General features: G+C 34.0%; 1 protein-coding gene across 10 annotated transcripts in view; it reads right to left on the bottom strand.

Annotated features, from left to right (window-relative positions):
• Nucleotides 1–1,854: 1,854 nt before the first annotated feature.
• Nucleotides 1,855–19,729, bottom strand: part of spir (spire type actin nucleation factor) — a 422,518-nt gene continuing 404,643 nt past the window's right edge. For all 10 annotated transcript variants that reach the window (XM_067767511.1, XM_067767514.1, XM_067767513.1 and 7 more), the window contains 5 exons: nt 7,080–7,279; nt 6,602–7,000; nt 6,315–6,518; nt 5,912–6,228; nt 1,855–4,599 (listed from right to left, as the gene is read on the bottom strand). In XM_067767511.1, the coding sequence (XP_067623612.1) occupies nt 4,386–4,599; nt 5,912–6,228; nt 6,315–6,518; nt 6,602–7,000; nt 7,080–7,279 (1,334 nt within the window). In that variant the 3' untranslated portion in view covers nt 1,855–4,385. The remainder of the gene's footprint in view (nt 4,600–5,911; nt 6,229–6,314; nt 6,519–6,601; nt 7,001–7,079; nt 7,280–19,729) is intronic.

Below are 19,729 nucleotides of genomic sequence, written 5' to 3'. Positions count from 1 at the left end.
GAATCTCAGTCGGTTTTGAGTTTTGTCGGAATTACAAACCAATATTGATTTAAATTGGTGTCATACAACCGTATTGGTTTTGCTCTTTTCGAATGTAAATAAAAGCTATGTTCAAATTAGCTGTTTTGCAGTTTTATCGGTGCACCGGCAATTTTGATGTTAATTTTTTTGGCAAAATTTTATAAAATAATTGTTTTGGGCATCTAAACAGAAATAAACAAATTTATTGACTTCAAAATGGCATCAGAAGTTGTAGAATTTATGTTATTGGAAGAAGAAAGTTGCGAGAAGGTCAAAAGGAAAATTTCAGAGATCGCAGCAATCCATTTGAGTTGGCAGAGACGGCGTAATTAAAAATATTTCTTAATGTGGGTTTCTAAATATTTATAGTGTATATGCAGTTACATTGCATACTATCGCATAAACAAAGAGGCTCTCCGAATGGTATTGGACACCATTGAAGGACGCTTAACTCACTCGAAAGTTCTGCCAGTGCTGCAACTAGCAGCTACGTTACGATTTTTAGCTGAAGGATCCTATCAAAGATCAGTTAGCAAGGGTTCTAGCATGAGTATAGGTAGCAGCACGGTGTCAACGTTTTTAGATGATGTGCTTCGTGAAGCCTTTCACAATATCTGGATGTTTCTCCAAATACTGTTTTGCACTGAATTTTTATGCTTTCCCCTATTAAGAATGAAAATACATATATGTATATTTACATTTATTTTTATAAAATAAACCTTTATTTACTTAAATTTTTAGAAAATGCTCAAGTGCAAGAGAAATACAACTATGAAAATATGAAATCCAACAGCATTTAACTGATTGGATTGTTTCCTATAGCAAAATCGATATTACGGGATTCTGAGACACTTTTTTTGTCGTTTTTAAATCCGATTCCGACAACAATTGTATTCCATGACAGCCCTGTTTATTTGGAATTTTTTTGTGTCAAATTTTGCGATATGTAAAACTATAACAAAATTTCGAATTTCGAAAAGAAACATTTTCTATCTCAAAACTAAGGTCGTTAAAATAAGAATAATAGTTATGTTATCAATTTTTGAATTTCGCAGAAAATAAAATTTGTTTGAATTTACTCGTGTCTAACTTTTAGCTGTATAAAACTATCACAAAATTTCGAGTTCTGAAATTTCGAAAACAAAAATTTTCAAGAAGCTGCGAAAACTAATATTAAAAATCTTTATTAAATTTATTTTAAATGCAAAAACAAAACAAAATACCTTAAAAAATGTTACCAAATATTCAATCTAAAAAATCAATTAATTTCTTAGATTTTAAAAATCAATGCTTTATAAAATTTAATAAATTAAAAAAAAACAAATTCGAATCTTCGAATTTTGAAAACGATACATATTCTAGGTAGAGTTCTTGAATTTGATGCTTATGTTTTTTCGTAATCGAAGTCAAGTTTAGCTTAAATGAAAACAAAACCAGAAAAAATATTTCGAAATATTCCTTCGTTTTCACACTTATCAAAAAAAAAAAAAAATTGTTTCTGCGAATTTCGAAAGTCAGAAGTTTTTTTCTTAAGATCGCTGGAATGAAATACTAGATTTGTTAAATTTTATATAATTCCAAATTAAAATTAAATACAAAATATTCCGAAATATTCATCCGTTCTCACACTTCAAAATAAAAAAAAAACCTGAAAATCATACGGTTTATATGATTACGTAATTGACATTATGAACTTTTAAAATATTTGTTTCTTTGAATTTCGAAAATAGTAAATTTTTTAGATTGAACGCTCGAAATTGCTATTAAATTTAGTTTAATTTAGAAATTCATCTTATGAAATAATAAAAAAAATATTCCAAAATAAAAAAAAAATCGGAGCGCTAAAATGTTGCAAAATTCATATAAAAAAATCTATACCTGAAATGATCACGTAATATCATCGATCTTCGAAAAGATAACTTTGTACAGATCTCGATTTAGGAAATTTCATTTAATTTGGAAAAAAATTAAAATAAAATATAATAAATATTTCAAAATCAAAAAAGAAAAGCAAATAATCTGAACGCTAAAATTTAGCAAAATTCATATGAAAAAATCGAAACCGATCAGATAGTAGCTTCGAACTTCGAAAATAACGCCCTTTATAGATAGACCAATTTTTGAATCTGGCATTATATATTATTCAAAATCTTTGTTCAATTTGGATTAATAAAAAAGTCATTATCACGAAATTTTAGGAAATACGTTTTTGAATTAACGTCTGCTGCATCGTAGGCCTAATGCGAATGATAATAGATTACTGTAGTCATTACTGTAATAATATTCTTCCTAGTAGTGCAATCCTTAACGCCTGGATCTATAAATTATGACGGATGCATAAAACTAGATTCTAAAATCTTCGGGACTGGTGTAAGCAATTTCGGGATTAACATACCTAGTACAGCTTTTAATTAAATTTCTTAAGAATACTGTTTGATAAATTTTTTTTTAATGCACGCGATAGATTTCAGATTCGGGATACCGAAATTTTTAATATTGGCATCCTTAGTTAATAAGCAATTTTTTGTAAACAATTAATAGTAATAGTGACATATATAAATATACAGTTGTCAACTAACTTAAATTAAAGCAGCATTAGAAACTAATACAAAATTTTATTTTTAGATTATATTATTATAAATAATTTTTACAAACGACATATTTGCGAATATAGTTAATTGTTTTTGTTTTTTATGCTTGTTACGTTTTAAAACTAAGTTGAATTATTAAATACACAGCATATATAGTATGAAACAGTATTGTTCGTAGCATTTATCACGTGTACAAAAACTATTAGCATTATATCAAAATTATGAAAACAAAAAAAAAAACAAAAATTGGGTCATTTACGAAAAAACAAGACACATACAAAAAGACAGATAAACAAAAAAACTATGAAAGTTGAAAAAAAAAACGTTTTGAAATACAAATTGCCGTTCTGCAACTGGAACATAAATATGAAAATAGAAAAAAAAATTAATAGATTTTCTTGTACAATACGAGTCTTGCAAATATTGCTTAAAATAAAGTTGTATGAATGAAAGCTTCATCTTAAATAACAAAATCAATCAATTATTTTAAATTACTAAGCTACAAAAATTTGATAAATAAACTTTTAAAAATAATAATTTTAAATTAAACGAGAATAGTGCGTAAAAAAAGATATTTTATTCAGCAGCTATGCGCTTTGATTTCAAAAAATAAAATTTAATAAATCGTAAAAGCTAAAGCTCTTCTTGCAAATATAAACGAACGCATGAATAAAACAAAAAATGAACTAAAACGTTTAAATAAAAATTGTAAAGCATAAATTACAAAAAAAAATGATTTTTTTTTTCAAAACAATAAATACTCAATTACTAAAACAAAAAAACTTGAAAAACAAGAAAAAATTACAAACTTAAGAATTTTGTCTGCTTGCATTGCGATAACTTTAATTAAATGATTTTAAGTGAAAGCTCAGCAGCTTGAGAGTGTAAGCTCTGGAAATTTTAAGTGAATGCTCAAAGGCTTCTGAGAAAATCAAGTGGATATATTGAGAGAAAATTCTGTAAGACCTTTGAGTGTAAGCTATGGAATTTTTATGTGAAAGCTCAAAAGCTTTCGGGAAAATCAAATGGATATATTGCGAGAAAGTTCTGTAAGACCTTTGAGTGAAAGCTGTACGGGTTTATGAGTGAAAGCTCTGTAGTTTTTTCAGTAAAAGCACTTTAGAGTAACTTTCACGTACTCGCTAATAACCCAACTATTTCGAATGAATATCGTTCGTTTTCGTTTAAGCTATTATTTTTTTTTAACAAATTAATGTTGGGTGGTGCATTTTTTGGAACTTAGTTATTTGTGTTTTTGTTGCTGTTTACATATTAGTAATTTTATCGCTAAATAACTAGTTTCTTTAAAGTTTTCCATTAAATTCTCTTTAGCTATTTTAAAACGAAATTCATACATATGATATTAAATAGTTTATAGTAATTTTTTTATTTGTTTACAAAAACAGTGCTGATGGTGCAAACTTTTACACACACACATATACACAAACACGCAGACATATGGCTACAGATATTCATAGATTCCAAAAAGCTTTGAATATTTAACCAAAAGCTTCAAGTACCCTGCACACACAGAAAAATCGGAAGCATGCATCGTGGAAGAGCCGAAGAGATATTGTGAATATGACAACTTTTCTTCACTAATCATAAGCTCTCACTTTCCTTCTGGAAACCTTTATCGCCCGAGATTACTTTCGGGATTGTAGTCATCTTGTTTTTTGTATTGGTTTGCTCTGCATTTTGCTATGTTGCTTTTCTCACGCTTGTCTAAAGCTTTTGCGCTGCTCGCTTATTGTTTGTTCTAGTCTCCTCCTTTCATTTGTAGACTGGCGAGAGATCAAGCGTAAGATTTTGCAGAGCACGATTTCGCGCTGATGAACGTGTTTGTTTAGATGATTTTGTTATTTCCATAACGAGTCCTTTACAATCATGACATACGGCCACCAATTCGCCACGCATATTTTCCTTTTGCTCTTGACTCAGTTGTGTGCCGGAAGAGGATAGCGTGAAAGCGCGTGAAAAATTTGTTCTGCAAGAGAAATGAAGACTTGTTTAGTACAAATAAAGGTGAAAAAAATTAAGATGATGGAAAATTTTGCAATAAAGAACTGCTTGGGTTGGTATAGTGACCTAACATTCCCGACTCAGACCGAATTCAAGGGGTTTGAAGTGCAATACAAAGATTTATGGCTTCAGAGTTCCGCAACCCAGTTGTCAACCTTACCTATGCGAGGGGAATCCTGTTGCAAATATGAATGTATCATAAACAAATTTAGCAGGCTAGGCTCTAGCGACCCAAAGTTCCTCATGGAACTAGGGGTGGGGGCGGGATGGCCTAGAAGGTTTAATGTGGTCATGGGTAGTAGAGATGGTCGAGGTAGTACCTCAATGGTGCCTGTTACCGGCAAAGGGCCATCAACATCGATAACACTCCTCAAAATCTTCGGGGAGTGTCTTTATCGTTAATACAACAACAACAACAACCCGATTCAGACCTGCATAATAAATGTAGTATGAGTACATACTGAGGTTTGTAAAGTACATTAGATATATTTAACCAACTTAGCAGCTACCTTTGAATATTGCTACCTACTGATATGTGAACTCATTTGAACAATCCTTCTAAGAGCTAACAGAGAAAGAGAACCCATATTCTGTATAAGACTTAGAGGCTATTTACTGCTTCGTAGTTGTAGTACAAATACAGGTTCATGGTGTCGTAACTAATTTGCGCTGTGGCGGGAGCTGTAAATGGAACTGTGATTGTGATTTTTGTTTAGCGCGATTAAAAAAGAGTTGCGTATGCTGTCACAGTCAGGCGGTAACGATTTCTTAGATGAGTTCGCTGCGATTTATAATGATCGCTGTGATAAAATCGCAGGTACTCTAGTCTCTTAAAACGTTCCCACAGCGGTCGTGATATTACCTGAAGGTTTTAGTATGGGAGGATACATATTCGAAATACTCCCTAAAAGAAGTATTTTTCAGTTAGAACAAAACACCATGTAATTGGGAGCAGAATAGGACTTGGTAGGCGAGCTTTTGAGCATCCTATAAGTTCAAGGTTTCTTCCAAATCCGCCTCCATAATGTTAGTGTTGTCAATGTTTGCATGGGATACGTGTAAACTTCCGTGACTTGAAACAAGTTTAGCAGACGTGCACGGCATATGCGTTGGAAAGGCCTTATGGGATCTAGACCAATGTTTTTCGCCGTGAAGACCTCAATTTCACATGTGGTCCAAGGAGCCCAACAACCCTTTCCAGAAATTTAAATCAAACTTCAGATCCAAATCAACATAAGCTAGTCTCCATTATTGCCTATCGAAAAATTAATACTCACTTTCTGTCCAAGGTGCTGCTATTGGAATGTGCGCGCGCTGGACTATTAGCAGGTAAACTACGCGGTCCCTCCATGCTGCGTGACATAATATTTATGTGCTTGTTGTTGTTAGCATACAAATTATGTTGAGCGCCACTACCATTAGCAATATTGCTATTATACGATGACGTCATAGCGGACGTATCCTCAGCTTCAATAGCTTGGCCAGTAACACAGGTACCCGTTCTAGTTGTAATTACATGCGTCGTACCGGGTGTGCTCATATTAGATCTTTGGTGTTTGGGCGATGATGGAGCGCTACCCACAGTATTGCGAGTCTAAAAAAATATACATACAAACATGGATGAAGTTTAGAACAAAGAGGTTAGTTGGAAGTTTTGAAAATTTCCACATTTCCCCCTACCTTACGCTCTGACTCGGAACGCAACAGACGCTCAATCAACGATTTGGGAAATGTCTCGTCCAATATATTGCCTGTAGATGACGAGTGTGTGTGGTGGGCATGATGTGATGGTGATGGTGTACTCGAACCAGCGGGACTGGCAAGCAACGAAGGTGATATTAACACAAGCGGTACATTGCGAAAATGCTCCGTTGGTATTCTCATCTAAACGAGAAAGAGAGGAAAGAAAACAGGGAAAAATAGTTAAAAATGGATACAATTAACGAGATATCATCACATCCAATTACCTTTGTGTAGCATTTAGAGCAAACAGTACGCTGACACAATTTACATTGTATACCCCATGGTCCAAATATAGAGAAACGTGTACGCAGGCATAGAAAGCAAACCTTGCGCTTTTCGACATCCTCCTTGACACGCACACCCACTGGCAAACCTTCGAGTTCGGCTTTTGTCATAACCGAACGTATGTGTACGATCTCCTCCAGCGTTAACGAGAGACGATCATCACCACGTTCGAGCCAATTTTTCTCATCAAGAAACGATTTACTCCATGGGCCAACTGAGGATAACGAACGGCTGCAATTACTGCTCTCACCACCGCCCACATGAGCGCAACATATATTGGGATTTTGGGAACGTTTTAATTGTTGTTGTTTCTGCATTTGGTTGAAGTTATTGTGTAGCTGTGAGGAGAGAAACAGAGAGTTTACAATATAGAGTAGCTCAAGTCAAAGTGAGTTATTCTAAGCAATGTTGTCTTACCTGCTTAGTTGTGCCTGCAACCATCGATGCATCAGATGTGCCACTGTCTGGGCCTACGACTGCATTAACATGAGATTGCCGTGATTCTGGTCTTGTTGGCGGCATTGAGTGTGTTTCATCAAAATTACTTTGACAGCCAACAATAGTATGGCGACGTATGGAAGCGCGTCTAGACTCGCATTGAGTGGCGAGGTCGTAAGCTAAGCAAAAATAGAAGAGTATTGCAATATTGGATTAAATTTAATTATAGGTATGAAAAGGCAAGGAAATGAGTGCGCAAAATTTAAATGTATAGTATGTATGTAATGTTATGTCATGATAGTTCGAACTATTGTTTAAAGCAAATTCTAAAATAAATGCATTTATGTAAGTTTACAGCTGTGAGCAAATAAATAGCATCAAAACCCTAAATTGTATTCAATTTTTTACGAAAGAGGTCTTCGTCATCTATAATTGGAGCTTAACCGCCTGACCCAGTTGGGGAGCAGGATATCAAGTTTTCTTCGTGCTTTCAAATGCGGATGTTGCTGGGAATTCTTTCGGGACCGAGCGTCTTCATTCATGGTGTTCAGCAAATGAGCCAGTTTTAATTAGAGTCCTGGAACTCCCATTATAGATGTGCACCCTACCAAATAAACCATCTATCGACGACTACTTTGGCAAGGGTGATGACTCGAAGGCGGTTAACACTGATTTCCGCAATATTTCCGTCATCATCGATGCTTGTTTCTCGCCGGTTCTGTTACTGGTACGCGCTTTTTCACTTAACAGCTCATATTGGTCACCCGCTACTCAACCCGCTATCATACCGTACATACATTTCACCCAGCTGGAAAAAGGCACTGGCAAAGCCCATAAAATGTAAAGTTTAGGACACAATTTATTGACTATTACTTGAAGACAGCGGCCTGGTAGTAGTGAGCTCGTCTACCACACTGAAGGCCCTGGGTTATAGGCCCGGGAAAAACAACATCAAAAAGGTTCAAAAAATTTTTTTAAGCGGAATGGCCCTTCGGCAGTGATACGAAAAAAACTTGAGCATAATTCTCGTATGAAAAATGATAATGCAACTGTCTTGCAGATCCCGTTTGCAGTCGACATAAACCATGTAGGTCTGCCAGCTTGAATGAAATATAAAAATTGGCCTTAATCTTCTCGAAGCTATGGGGCATCAAGTTAATATTATTAGATATTAATTCACTTCAGGGGAACCAATATTTAAATGTAACCCAACTTGACACTGTTAAAAATTCTTCTGTTTGATCAAAATATTCTTTTCGACCACACTTTGTAAAACCATTTGATTTTCAGTTTTGGTGCTATTTTTAAACCCGCCACTGTATATATATTTTTAATGGACTATATTTAACCGGTATCATATAGATTTCCAATAATAGGGGGACTCATGATAGCATATAAACTTATAAGGTGTAAAATTATATCCATTTACACACGCGGTTATATGAACGCACCTAGTAATACTCTTGATAAACTTGATTGTTTTTCAGCTGTGTTATTTCCAAAAAAATGTTTTTGATTGTTATACAAATTAAAAAATACCAAGATTAAGTGAAAAATCAAAACTAAAACGTCTTTACTTGCTGATGTTGGAGATTTCTGATGAAAATGCCTGCTGTAATGTGTGCAAGGTTGCATTCCTTTGAGTTTATCGCGTTTACACAATGAAATGTGCGCGTAAATTTATACAAATTGTGTAAATGATTTTTCATACAAAATTTGACAGCTCGTGCGTAAACTAGATAAATTTATACGTTTACACACTTTATAAGGCATTTATACGGTTACATGAGTCCCCCTAATGTAATTAATATTTTTAAAATACGACAGAGTAAGTGCGTATGTATAAATGTGTGAATGTGATTAGTTACAGGATACTTGATTTATGCAGACGTCTAATAATATATATGTAGAGGGAACAGAAAGAATTCTACCTTTCCTTCACTTTATATAGTTAGAAATGGACATTCAGATAACCCTCGATACCGAGTTCATATTCTACTTGTTTGCTTTGAGACTCTAAACTAGTAATTATTGCGAAATTTTTGGTTGTTCAGTTGTTGGAATTGTGCCATTCAAGTTTATCCAAGTGAGTAAGCTAACTACTTCTTATTTTCCTATGAACGATAAGTTCAAGATTGCCGTATTCCCAAAATGCATACAAAATTTTAAGAGGATTTCTTCTATACCATGTTGCATTGTCATAAGTTGTGAACTGTATTTAAAATTTCTGTTATCTAACTTACTGAGAAGGTAGGGCGTCATTCTGTATTGCGAACGAAAGCCCAGACGAACGACTCGTCCTTTAACGATTTCGTTTAGCAATCATATTCTCTTATCCTTTTCGTTCGCCCTTTACGTTATCTCAAAGGAAAACCAAAGCATTTGTCAAATCATATATAACCTATCCAATTTATGGGATAAACTTTGCTTAACTTTAGAAGGCCGGGAGCTCTGAGCTGACTTCCTGACACTAACATTTGAATGCATTTCAAAAAAAAAAAAAAAAAAAACACAAGTAAGGAAGGCTAAGTTCGGGTGTAATCGAACATTACATACTCAGCTGAGAGCTTTGGAGACAAAATAAGGGAAATCAACATGCAGGAAAATTAACCTAGGGTAACCCTGGAATGTGTTTGCATGACATGGGTATCATATGGAAGGTATTAAAGAGTATTTAAAAAGGGAATGGGCCATAGTTCTATAGGTGGACGCCATTTCGGGATATCGCCATAAAGGTGGACCAGGGGTGACTCTAGAATGCGTTTGTACGATATGGGTATCAAATGAAAGGTGTTAATGAGTATTTTAAAAGGGAGTGGGCCTTAGTTGTATAGGTGGACGCCATTTCGGGGTATCGCCATAAAGGTGGACCAGGGGTGACTCTAGAATGTGTTTGTACGATATGGGTATAAAATAAAACGTGTTAATGAGTATTTTAAAAGGGAGCGGACCTTAGTTCTGTAGGTGGACGCCTTTTCGAGATAATGCCATAAAGGTGAACCAGGGGTGGCTCTGGAATGCGTTTGTACGATATGGGTATAAAATGAAACGTGTTAATGAGTATTTTAAAAGGGAGCGGGCCTTAGTTCTGTAGGTGGACGCCTTTTCGAGATATTGCCATAAAGGTGAACCAGGGGTGACTCTGGAATGCGTTTGTACGATATGGGTATCAAATGCAAGGTGCTAATGAGTATTTTAAAAGGGAATGCGCCTTAGTTCTATAGGTGGACGCCATTTCGGGATATCGCCATAAAGGTGGACCAGGGGTGACTCTAGAATGCGTTTGTACAATATGGGTATAAAATGAAAGGTGTTAATGAGTATTTTAAAAGGGAGCGGGCCTTAGTTCTGTAGAGGGAAGCCTTTTCGAGATAACGCCATAAAGGTGGACCAGGGGTGACTCTAGAATGCGTTTGTACGATATGGGTATTAAATTAAAGGTATTAATGAGGGTTTTAAAAGGGAGTGACCCTTAGTTGTATATGTGAAGGCGCTTTCGAAATATCGACCAAAATGTGGACCAGGGTGACGCAGGACACAATCTGTCGGGAACCGCTAATTTATTTATATATGTAATACCACGAACAGTATTCCTACCAAGATTCCAAGGGATTTTGATTTCGCCCTGCAAAACTTTTTCATTTTCTTTTACTTAATATTGTAGGTGTCACACCCATTTTACAAAGCTTTTTCTAAAGTTATATTTTGCGTCAATAAACCAATCCGATTACCATGTTTCATCCCTTTTTTTCATATTTCGTCTAGAATTATGGGATTTTTTTAATTTTTCGTAATTTTCGATATCGAAAAAGTGGGCGTGGTCATAGTCGGATTTCGGCCATTTTTTATACTAAGATAAGGGTGAGTTCAGATACGTACGTGAACTAAGTTTAGTAAAGATATATCGATTTTTGCTCAAGTTATCGTGTTAACGGCCGAACGGAAGGACAGACGGTCGACTGTGTATACAAACTGGGCGTGGTTGAACCGATTTCACCCATTTTCACAGAAAACAGTTATCGTCATAGAATCTATGCCCCTACCAAATTTCTCAAGGATTGGTAAATTTGTGTTGGACTTATGGTATTAAAAGTATTCTAGACAAATTAAAAGAAAAAGGGCGGAGACACGTCCATTTTGAAATTTTCTTTTTTTTTGTATTTTGTTGCACCATATCGTTGCTGGAGTTGAATGTTAACATAATTAACTTATATACTGTAAAGATATTAAATTTTTTGTTAAAATTTGACTTTAAAAAAAATCATCCGATTTTGCTAATTTTTCTTTAGCTCACATATAGTAATAGGAGTAACATTCCTGCCAAATTTCATCATGATATCTTCAACGACTGCCAAATTACTGCTTGCAAAACTTTTAAATTATCTTGTTTTAAAAGTGGGCGGTGCTAATTACTAATTTTCTATTTTGCGTCATAAGGTGAACCCACCTACCAAGTTTCATCGCTATATCACATTTTTTTGGTTTTTCGAAGATTTCGATATCGAAAAAGGGGGCGTGGTTGTAGTCCGATTTCATTCATTTTAAATAGCGATCTGAGATGAGTGCCCAAGAACCTACATACCAAATTTCATCAAGATACCTCAAAATTTACTCAAGTTATCGTGTTAACGGACAGACGGAAGGGCGGACGGACGGACATGGCTCAATCAAATTTTTTTTCGATACTGATGATTTTGATATATGGAAGTCCATATCTATATCGATTCCTTTATATCTGTACAATCAACCGTTATCCAATCAAAGTTAATATACTCTGTGTGCAAAGCACGCTGAGTATAAGAACAGTTTATTTTTCAAAAGTTTTCGGTGATTTTTGGAGAGTTAGCTATTTTAGCTTACCTACGTCGCCCAGATTGGCTAATGTCACTGCCAGACCTTGGATAGGGTATTTGGAGTGAACGTCTTCGAAGAATGTTCCTCCTATGCAAGTCAACCTGTCGCTAAAATGTATTTTATGGCCATTAAAAATGGTCCAGGCAGAAGTGGACAAAATGTTTGTGCATGGAAAGCTGATAGAGCGATTTAATTCAAAAATCTGTTCCTACATACTAACATACTCTGTGTTCGATGGATCTGTTGCCGACTATTACGGCTCTGCGTTTTATCAGTTCATCTTGCTGACGAGCGTATGGGTTACTGGAGCAAGCGAATTGTGATTCGGTTCAAACTTTTCAAATATATATAAACGTTGGTCCATGCCGGCTAGACAATATGTGTTTTTGTCTCACCATGACACGTGTTTTCTTTGTTTTTGTGACAATTCGTCATAGATTATTTTCATTTCTTACGTTATTGTTAAGTAAGAATCAACTGTTCTCGTCTCTTCTTATGATCGCTTAACATAATACAAGCAGGCGAACGATTCGTATCTGAGACGAATTGAACGTTCGTGTCGCAATAGAGAATACGGCCTTTCTTTTTTCGGGTTTTAAAATGTTTCTTAATATCTTCATCCAATAAAGTCGGAAAGTTACTCATCGAAAAAAATCTTATTTCAAAAAAAAAAAACCTTGCTCTTACAATCCACACTTGTATGGAAAAATGCGGACATACGAGGAAGTGCTCTAAGAAAAGGTAGTGAAAGTTATATATAACATGTCATAATTAATGGATGGACACCCATGGAAAGAAGTTTGTCAAAACACGAGTAATGGTGAAGCATTGAACTATAGCGATCTAGTACCCTTACGCTAACTCATACAGCCTCCCAAGTGGGATAAGGATTTTTGGTAAGCAAAGGACTGTCCTTAACCGCATTACTCCCCTAACATGCAAAAAGGATTTCTCTCTTCTACAACATCAGCAACAACATCAATTTTCAGCATTGGAGCAGTAGTGAAATTAAAAATTTAAAAATGCGGAAGTTACTAGCCTCAGAGAGAGAGTAATATTATAACTATGGCCCTTATGGAATTACGTCTACATAGTCGCTCTTGGTTAAAAGTGCTTCTGTGTAAATAGCAGATCTTTGCAAAATTACACTGGTCGACTGCCAAAATTTACCAGAGACGCCGTTATGAAATTCGTATGTAAAACCACCCCCTGATTTCGAAAATCGAGTTCATTTTTGATTCTATGGTACCGTTTTTGAGATATTTGCAATTTACCGTTATTCGAAAAAACCAAAAAGGTGGCTCCCTTTAATTACGTATATCTCACGAACGGGTAAAGCATTTACAGAATCGGAAAGACAATAAAATTTGCTATAAATGCATAATACATTGTTTTTTGCTCAAACAGATAGTTTTCGAGATATTAGCTTATAATTTCAGATTTTTGTTTTTTTTATGAAAAAATATGAAAAAAATTACTCTTTGCGAGGGCAGCATTCCAAAACCACAACTTTTTTTCCAGATGTTTTTTCTTTACGTAAAGCTCTGTCTAATTAAAAAAAAGATAAGCTACCATTGAAGAAAATCGATGCAAAACTACGTAAGTTATAAGCGATCAAATAAAAATACCCAGGTTGGGCAATTTCAACGTATACCTCAAAACCAAATAAATAATGATTACTAATGGTAATCATTAGCCGTTCCGTTGATTATTTTCTTTAAACGCCATTTAATGATTACTTGCAATTATTTTCTATTTTTAATGATTACTTTTCAATTAATTAAAAAAATAATCAAAAAAAATCATGATTTTTTCCGATTATTGAAAAAAAATCAAAAAAATCAAAAATAATCAAAAGTAATCAAAAAAGGCCCTTTTGATTACTTTTGATTATTTTTGATTTTTTCGATTTTTTTTGGTTTTTTTTTGATTTTTTTTGATTTTTTTTTGATTTTATTTGATTATTTTTAATTATTTTTCTGCTTTGTTGAAAGAAAAATTCTCGTTTGTTGCATGCACGGAATAATTTCTACATACAAGTACATTTTAGGATGCAATATTAAATCGTAACCGCTTATCGAGGCAAATATATACATGCACCATATAGGATAAGTATATACACGTGCATAATTTGCTACACTCATTATCAAAAATAATAACGTTCCTTAAGTAATGCCAATTTTGTTTTGTATACAAAATTAATATATCCACTATTTTGGATTACGTTATGGCAATGCACTGATTGTTTTGTAATCAAAGTTTATCATATTGTCCGCTTTATTAAGTAATATTGGTTTCATATCATCGCCATTATATGAGTGTTCTTCGTCCCGTTTAGAGAGCTTTGTTATAAATTTGTTTCCTTAATATCCTTTGAACGACTCAAAATTTTTGTTTTCCGCCTTCGGATTATTAATACTGAGATCAAGCCGAGTCTTTTAGGATGCGTATTAACAGTCGGCCGCTGTTATAGACTTTTACCACATATATATATATATATATTCCTTGTAAAATATGCAACCATGTTGAAAAATACTGTATAATAGGCAAACAAATGTGCTTGGGATTTTTCGTAAAAGTTTATGTATATAAAGGAAAAACTAATAGAAATAAAATTATTCAGTAAAAAGTTTTATAAAAAAAACATTGTTGTGCGCGAACAGTAATTTGTCAGTTAATGTCGGTTTCGGAAGTGCGTGATTTTTTGGGGACGATACAATCGACCCCGATTATGTGCCGCAACCACAGAAAAGGAAAACGTCCTTTAACAATATTCAAATATTATCAAAAAAGTCAACGAATTTAATTTTCAAGGACGAATATTATACCAATGTAGAAAGGGTGAGTTTTTTTTCAATAAACGGTTATCTGTTATCATATTGTGGCTTCAAAGAAAGTTACTTTGCCAACTCCAGAGGCCGCCAAGTAGGCCCAAACCCATCACACTTCCACCGCTATACCATAAAGGTGCGTTCAATTTTTTATTTTTGAGCTCTGTATTTGCTTTACACCTCATTTTAATGATGCCATTTAAGCCAAATATATAAAAATATTGATTCAGAGATGATACGTGCGGATTATATCTCTAGTACACGCCATTAAATTAAAAACAAATCTTGGGATGATAAATTACATATTTGATTCCATCTTCTTGCTCAAATACGACAGTCGTTTTAATAAATTTAAATTTTCCCATTTAGTTTAATGAAAATAACAAATTTTTGACAAACGCAAAATGTTCAACTTGTGGTCGCGTAATACGAGGAACCGGAGATGTATCTTCAAACTTTATAACTCATTTGAAAGCGAAACACACTGATGTTTATCGAAAATATAAAAATCTTAAGGACGGGAACGTGGCTTATTCCAGTTCTCAGGATCGCTTTGATAAGAAACTTTTAAAAGCTATTGTTGATTGCGCTTTGCCAGTGTCCATAGTAGACAAAAAGTCCTTTATAGATTTGTTTGCAGACACAGGGCTTAAGGTAATGAGTAGGCAAACAGCTGTGAAAAGGCTGGATGGTATGTACGGCAAGATGTTGACAAAAATAAAGCAAAATATATCTATGGCAAAATATTTTTGTACGACAAGTGATATTTGGTCGGGAAACCATCGAAGCTTTTTGGGATATACATGTCATTGGGTATCGGAAAATTTTGAGAGAAAATCAATGGCCCTGGCATGCAAGAGGATAAAGGGAGTACATTCTGCGGAAAAAATTGCTCAAATGATCAAAGACATCAATTGTTCATTCGGCCTTAACTGCTGTAATGTAATTATGACAGTTACTGATAACGGGTCTAATTTTGTCAAAGCGTTTAAAGATTATGGAATCGACGAAAGCTTCGAACAACTTGCAGACGAAAACGAAGAAGAGTTACCAGTTTTCGAAAATGATGACTTTTAGGGAAAACACCACCGATGCTCGAGCCATACTTTAAATTTACTAGCAACAAGTGATTTCATGAAAATTTTAAAGAGCAATGAATCTCTGTATAGTAGACATACAATGGTAAATATTTTAAATTAAAACAACTCATGGAGCGACGTGTATTTCAACGTGCTTGTTCCTAATTTAAAGCAACTCCTAGTACCGCGAAATACATGTCCACTTTTTTATTTTGTGTGCTAGTTTAATATTTTTTAAATATTCGTTAAGAAAACCAAAGACTCAAGACACGAGCTCAAATTGTACATTTTTGAATTTTCGAACTTTCCTGAAACGGTTCATACCCGTTAGTTTACATAATTTACGTTATACCATTAATTAATAAAACTTGTTTAAAGTTTAATGCTATTTGAGGGGGTGGGGGGGGGTGAGGGTGTCATTTACCCCGGGCCCGGGTTTGGAGGGGCCCGGGAATCTCAAAATGCTATCCAAGCTTTTTGCGTACAGAAAATAAACAAACCACACCTTTAATCACCTTTCGTAGATAGCAATCATTTTAAATTTGAACAAATTTTATAAATTTCGTAACGGGTCTGCACCCCGCATAAGGTGTTGCTGGTTTTTGGCGTCGTTGCAGCAGAAAAATTCGGTATGATGCAAATTCCTATACAGCGATATACATTAGACTGGTCGATTTATTAACCGATATCGCGCCATCGATTTTTCTATAGGATTTGGGCTTAGGGAAAAAAGTTCCACAACATGTATATACAAATGCATTTAAATATGTAAAAGGTGGTAAATTTGATTTTGAGAATTTGTTCATTTTAGTATGTGGGCCCGTATTTATTTTGCCCCCGGGCCCGGATTTTGTCTCGGCGGCTCTGTGGTGATAACTTTATACAATGGTGGCCACATTATTACCTTTAGATTGAATAGATCCCACTTAATATAGTGCGTCCAAAGCTAAAATTACACATTTTTCGTTTCTTATTTAACTTGTTTATCATAAGTCCCACTCGTCACTCTAAGTATGTTTTCGATAATCACATAATTGAAACGCACTTTTTTTACAGGTTTTTGAAAAGTGCAATAATTTGTGGAAGAATTGTAAGTGGCCAAAGTCCTCGGAAATAATTATAGATACTTTAGGCTGCTCGTTGATTGTACCAGTGGTTACACGCTGGAACTCCCTCTACGATTCTGTTGCAAAGCTTCTTTATTATAAAGAAACTCTGAACGACCTTAACGATAGACTAAGTCTTCCGCATATATCGTTAGAGGAGATTGATTATTTGGAGTCTTTTATATCTTTAATGAAGCCAATTTCCGAAGCTTTGGACTTTTTACAAGGCGAAGAAAATGTATTTTATGGATATCTTTTACCTATACTTATGACCTTAAGTAACAAATTAATGAAAATAAGTAAACTAAATAAGAATCTGCTCTGTTTTATTGCTGGAAAACTGGAGATGCGTTTAAGGCAACGATTCGATATTTTTTTTAAATTGTCATCTGAAGCAAACATTGCCATCACTGCATCGGTTTTGACACCTGATGTTAAGTTAAACTGGTTAAGAGTATTGCAAAAGGACAACAAAGAAGCCAGCGAAGAAAACATTTTAAGAAGAGTATTGCAAACAATAAATTTGCACATCCACAACAATTACATAAAAACAGAGTGTTCTACAATGCGGAGTGCATATTTCAGTTTTGATGACGATGGTATATATACACACATTTGCATATCAAATTGAAAATACCTATTTTAAAAGGTTAATTCTTTTTTTTTCCAGACGACGAAAATATTTCCAGTGTGGGGCAATGTTCTCCAACAAAAGGTGGGCTGAAAAATTTGGTACAAAATGAGCTGTATAGCTATCTGGGTGATTCATGTACTAGCACGGACATTTGGAAAACACGAAGTGCGTTGAAAGAAGCTGCAAAACTCTTCAACACGCCCTTAAATTCTTCTGCTCCTGTTGAGCGACTATTTTCCTTTGCAGGAATTATAAATGCTCCAAGGCGGCAGTCTTTGTCGGACGTTTCATTCGAAACCTTAACTTTACTGAAAGCAAATGCAAATTTGTTATAAAGACTAAAACAACTTTTAGATAATGAATATACCTCTTATTTTACTTTCTTTTAAGTTTAAATTTCCATCGAAATATCGTTATTTTTGGCAATGTTAATTTAATGAAAAAATTTGTAATTGATTCAAATAATTATTAATTAGATACACATTTCATAACATCACTACTTCCTTTTAAAACATCAACTTATGCAATTTTTATGTTTACAAAAACACATATATATAAAATTAATAAAAAATAACATGAAGTTACCACAGCTTACATTTCCTAACTGTACCATTGAACATGTACATTAGATTAGTACGAAACCTCACTTTTCTGTAATTTCCGTGGTTAATACTAAAAATATGGTTCACTATGCAAAACTTAAGATTTTATAGGAAATATCCTAGACGTAATCAAAAGGAAATAAAAAGAAACTTTAATCTAATGTACATGGACATCTGTTAATAAATTTATCTGGGACATAACAACCTTCGGTTAGACAGCTAATCATGATGATGAATGACAACTTAGAGGATCGCTCCAGTTGGAAGTGAATCTATCAACCTAAGTAGTATTACTCATACCTATTGTATGAGCATAAGCGCTCACGATATACCGGTACATCTTCCAATGTTCTGGTATGTACAAAACAATCAGTGCATAGCCATAACGTAATTCAAAATAGTGGATATATTACTTTTGTATACAAAACAAAATTGGCTTTACTTAAGGATGAACCATAACGTTATTATTTTTGATAATGAGTGTAGCAAATTATGCACGTGTATATACTTATCCTATATGGTGCATGTATATATTTGCCTCGATAAGCGGTTACGATTTAATATTGCATCCTAAAATATACTTGTATGTAGAAATTATTCCGTGCATGCAACAAACGCGAATTTTTCTTTCAACAAAGCAGAAAAATTATTAAAAATAATCAAAAAAAATCACAAAACATTCAAAAAAAATCAAAAAAATCAAAAAAAATCGAAAAAATCAAAAATAATCAAAAGTAATCAAAATGGCCTTTTTTGATTACTTTTGATTATTTTTGATTTTTTTGATTTTTTTTCAATAATCGGAAAAAGTCATGATTTTTTTTTGATTTTTTTCTAATGGTAATCAATTAGTAATTGCTCTTTACGGAAAACAATTGAAATAATCATTGGCCATTTAAATAGGCATCTAATTAATTGATTACTAATGCTAATTCAAATTTAACAGGTCTGCTCAAAACGTATGTATGGTATAAAAAGAGTGAAATATCTAGCTATGCTCTGCTTCTATTTAGTTAAAAGTTCAATTTATGAATGAAATTTCCCATATTTTTAACTTTTTTTAAAATTTATTTATGTTTATACTATATTCTAACAATCTTTATCTTAATTTGATTTTACTATGTAGTCGAAATAATTATGTGTTCTACTTTGACGCTTATTCAGTTTAGGATCGGTTTCTCTTATGAGAAACCAGCAGTAATCACCCATCATTGCGACGTCCCAGAATCCTTGATATCGATTCTCAATTAATTTCATTTGCTGATGAAACCTTTCGCCATGTTCGTCACTTTCGTCGCCAAGATTTGCCGGAAAAAAAGCTCAAATGTGAGTGCAGAAAGTGAATTTTTAAGGACATATTTACGCCTGGAAAGAAAATATTAGTTAGGTAAACAAGTTATAGAATTTTGGGAAACTAATTTTAATAAGCCTTTAAGCCATTTTCGCATAATTATTGATTAAGTCGTTCACTATCTGCTCGTAGTTAGGGCTTTTGTGTCTACCGAGAAAAGAAGCAACGACCT

The sequence above is a fragment of the Eurosta solidaginis genome, chromosome 2 (assembly GCF_040869045.1).
Source record: "Eurosta solidaginis isolate ZX-2024a chromosome 2, ASM4086904v1, whole genome shotgun sequence".
NCBI lineage: Eukaryota > Metazoa > Arthropoda > Insecta > Diptera > Tephritidae > Eurosta > Eurosta solidaginis.
The sequence above is the reverse complement of the archived record's forward strand: the minus strand, read 5'-3'. Positions and strand labels throughout refer to the sequence as shown.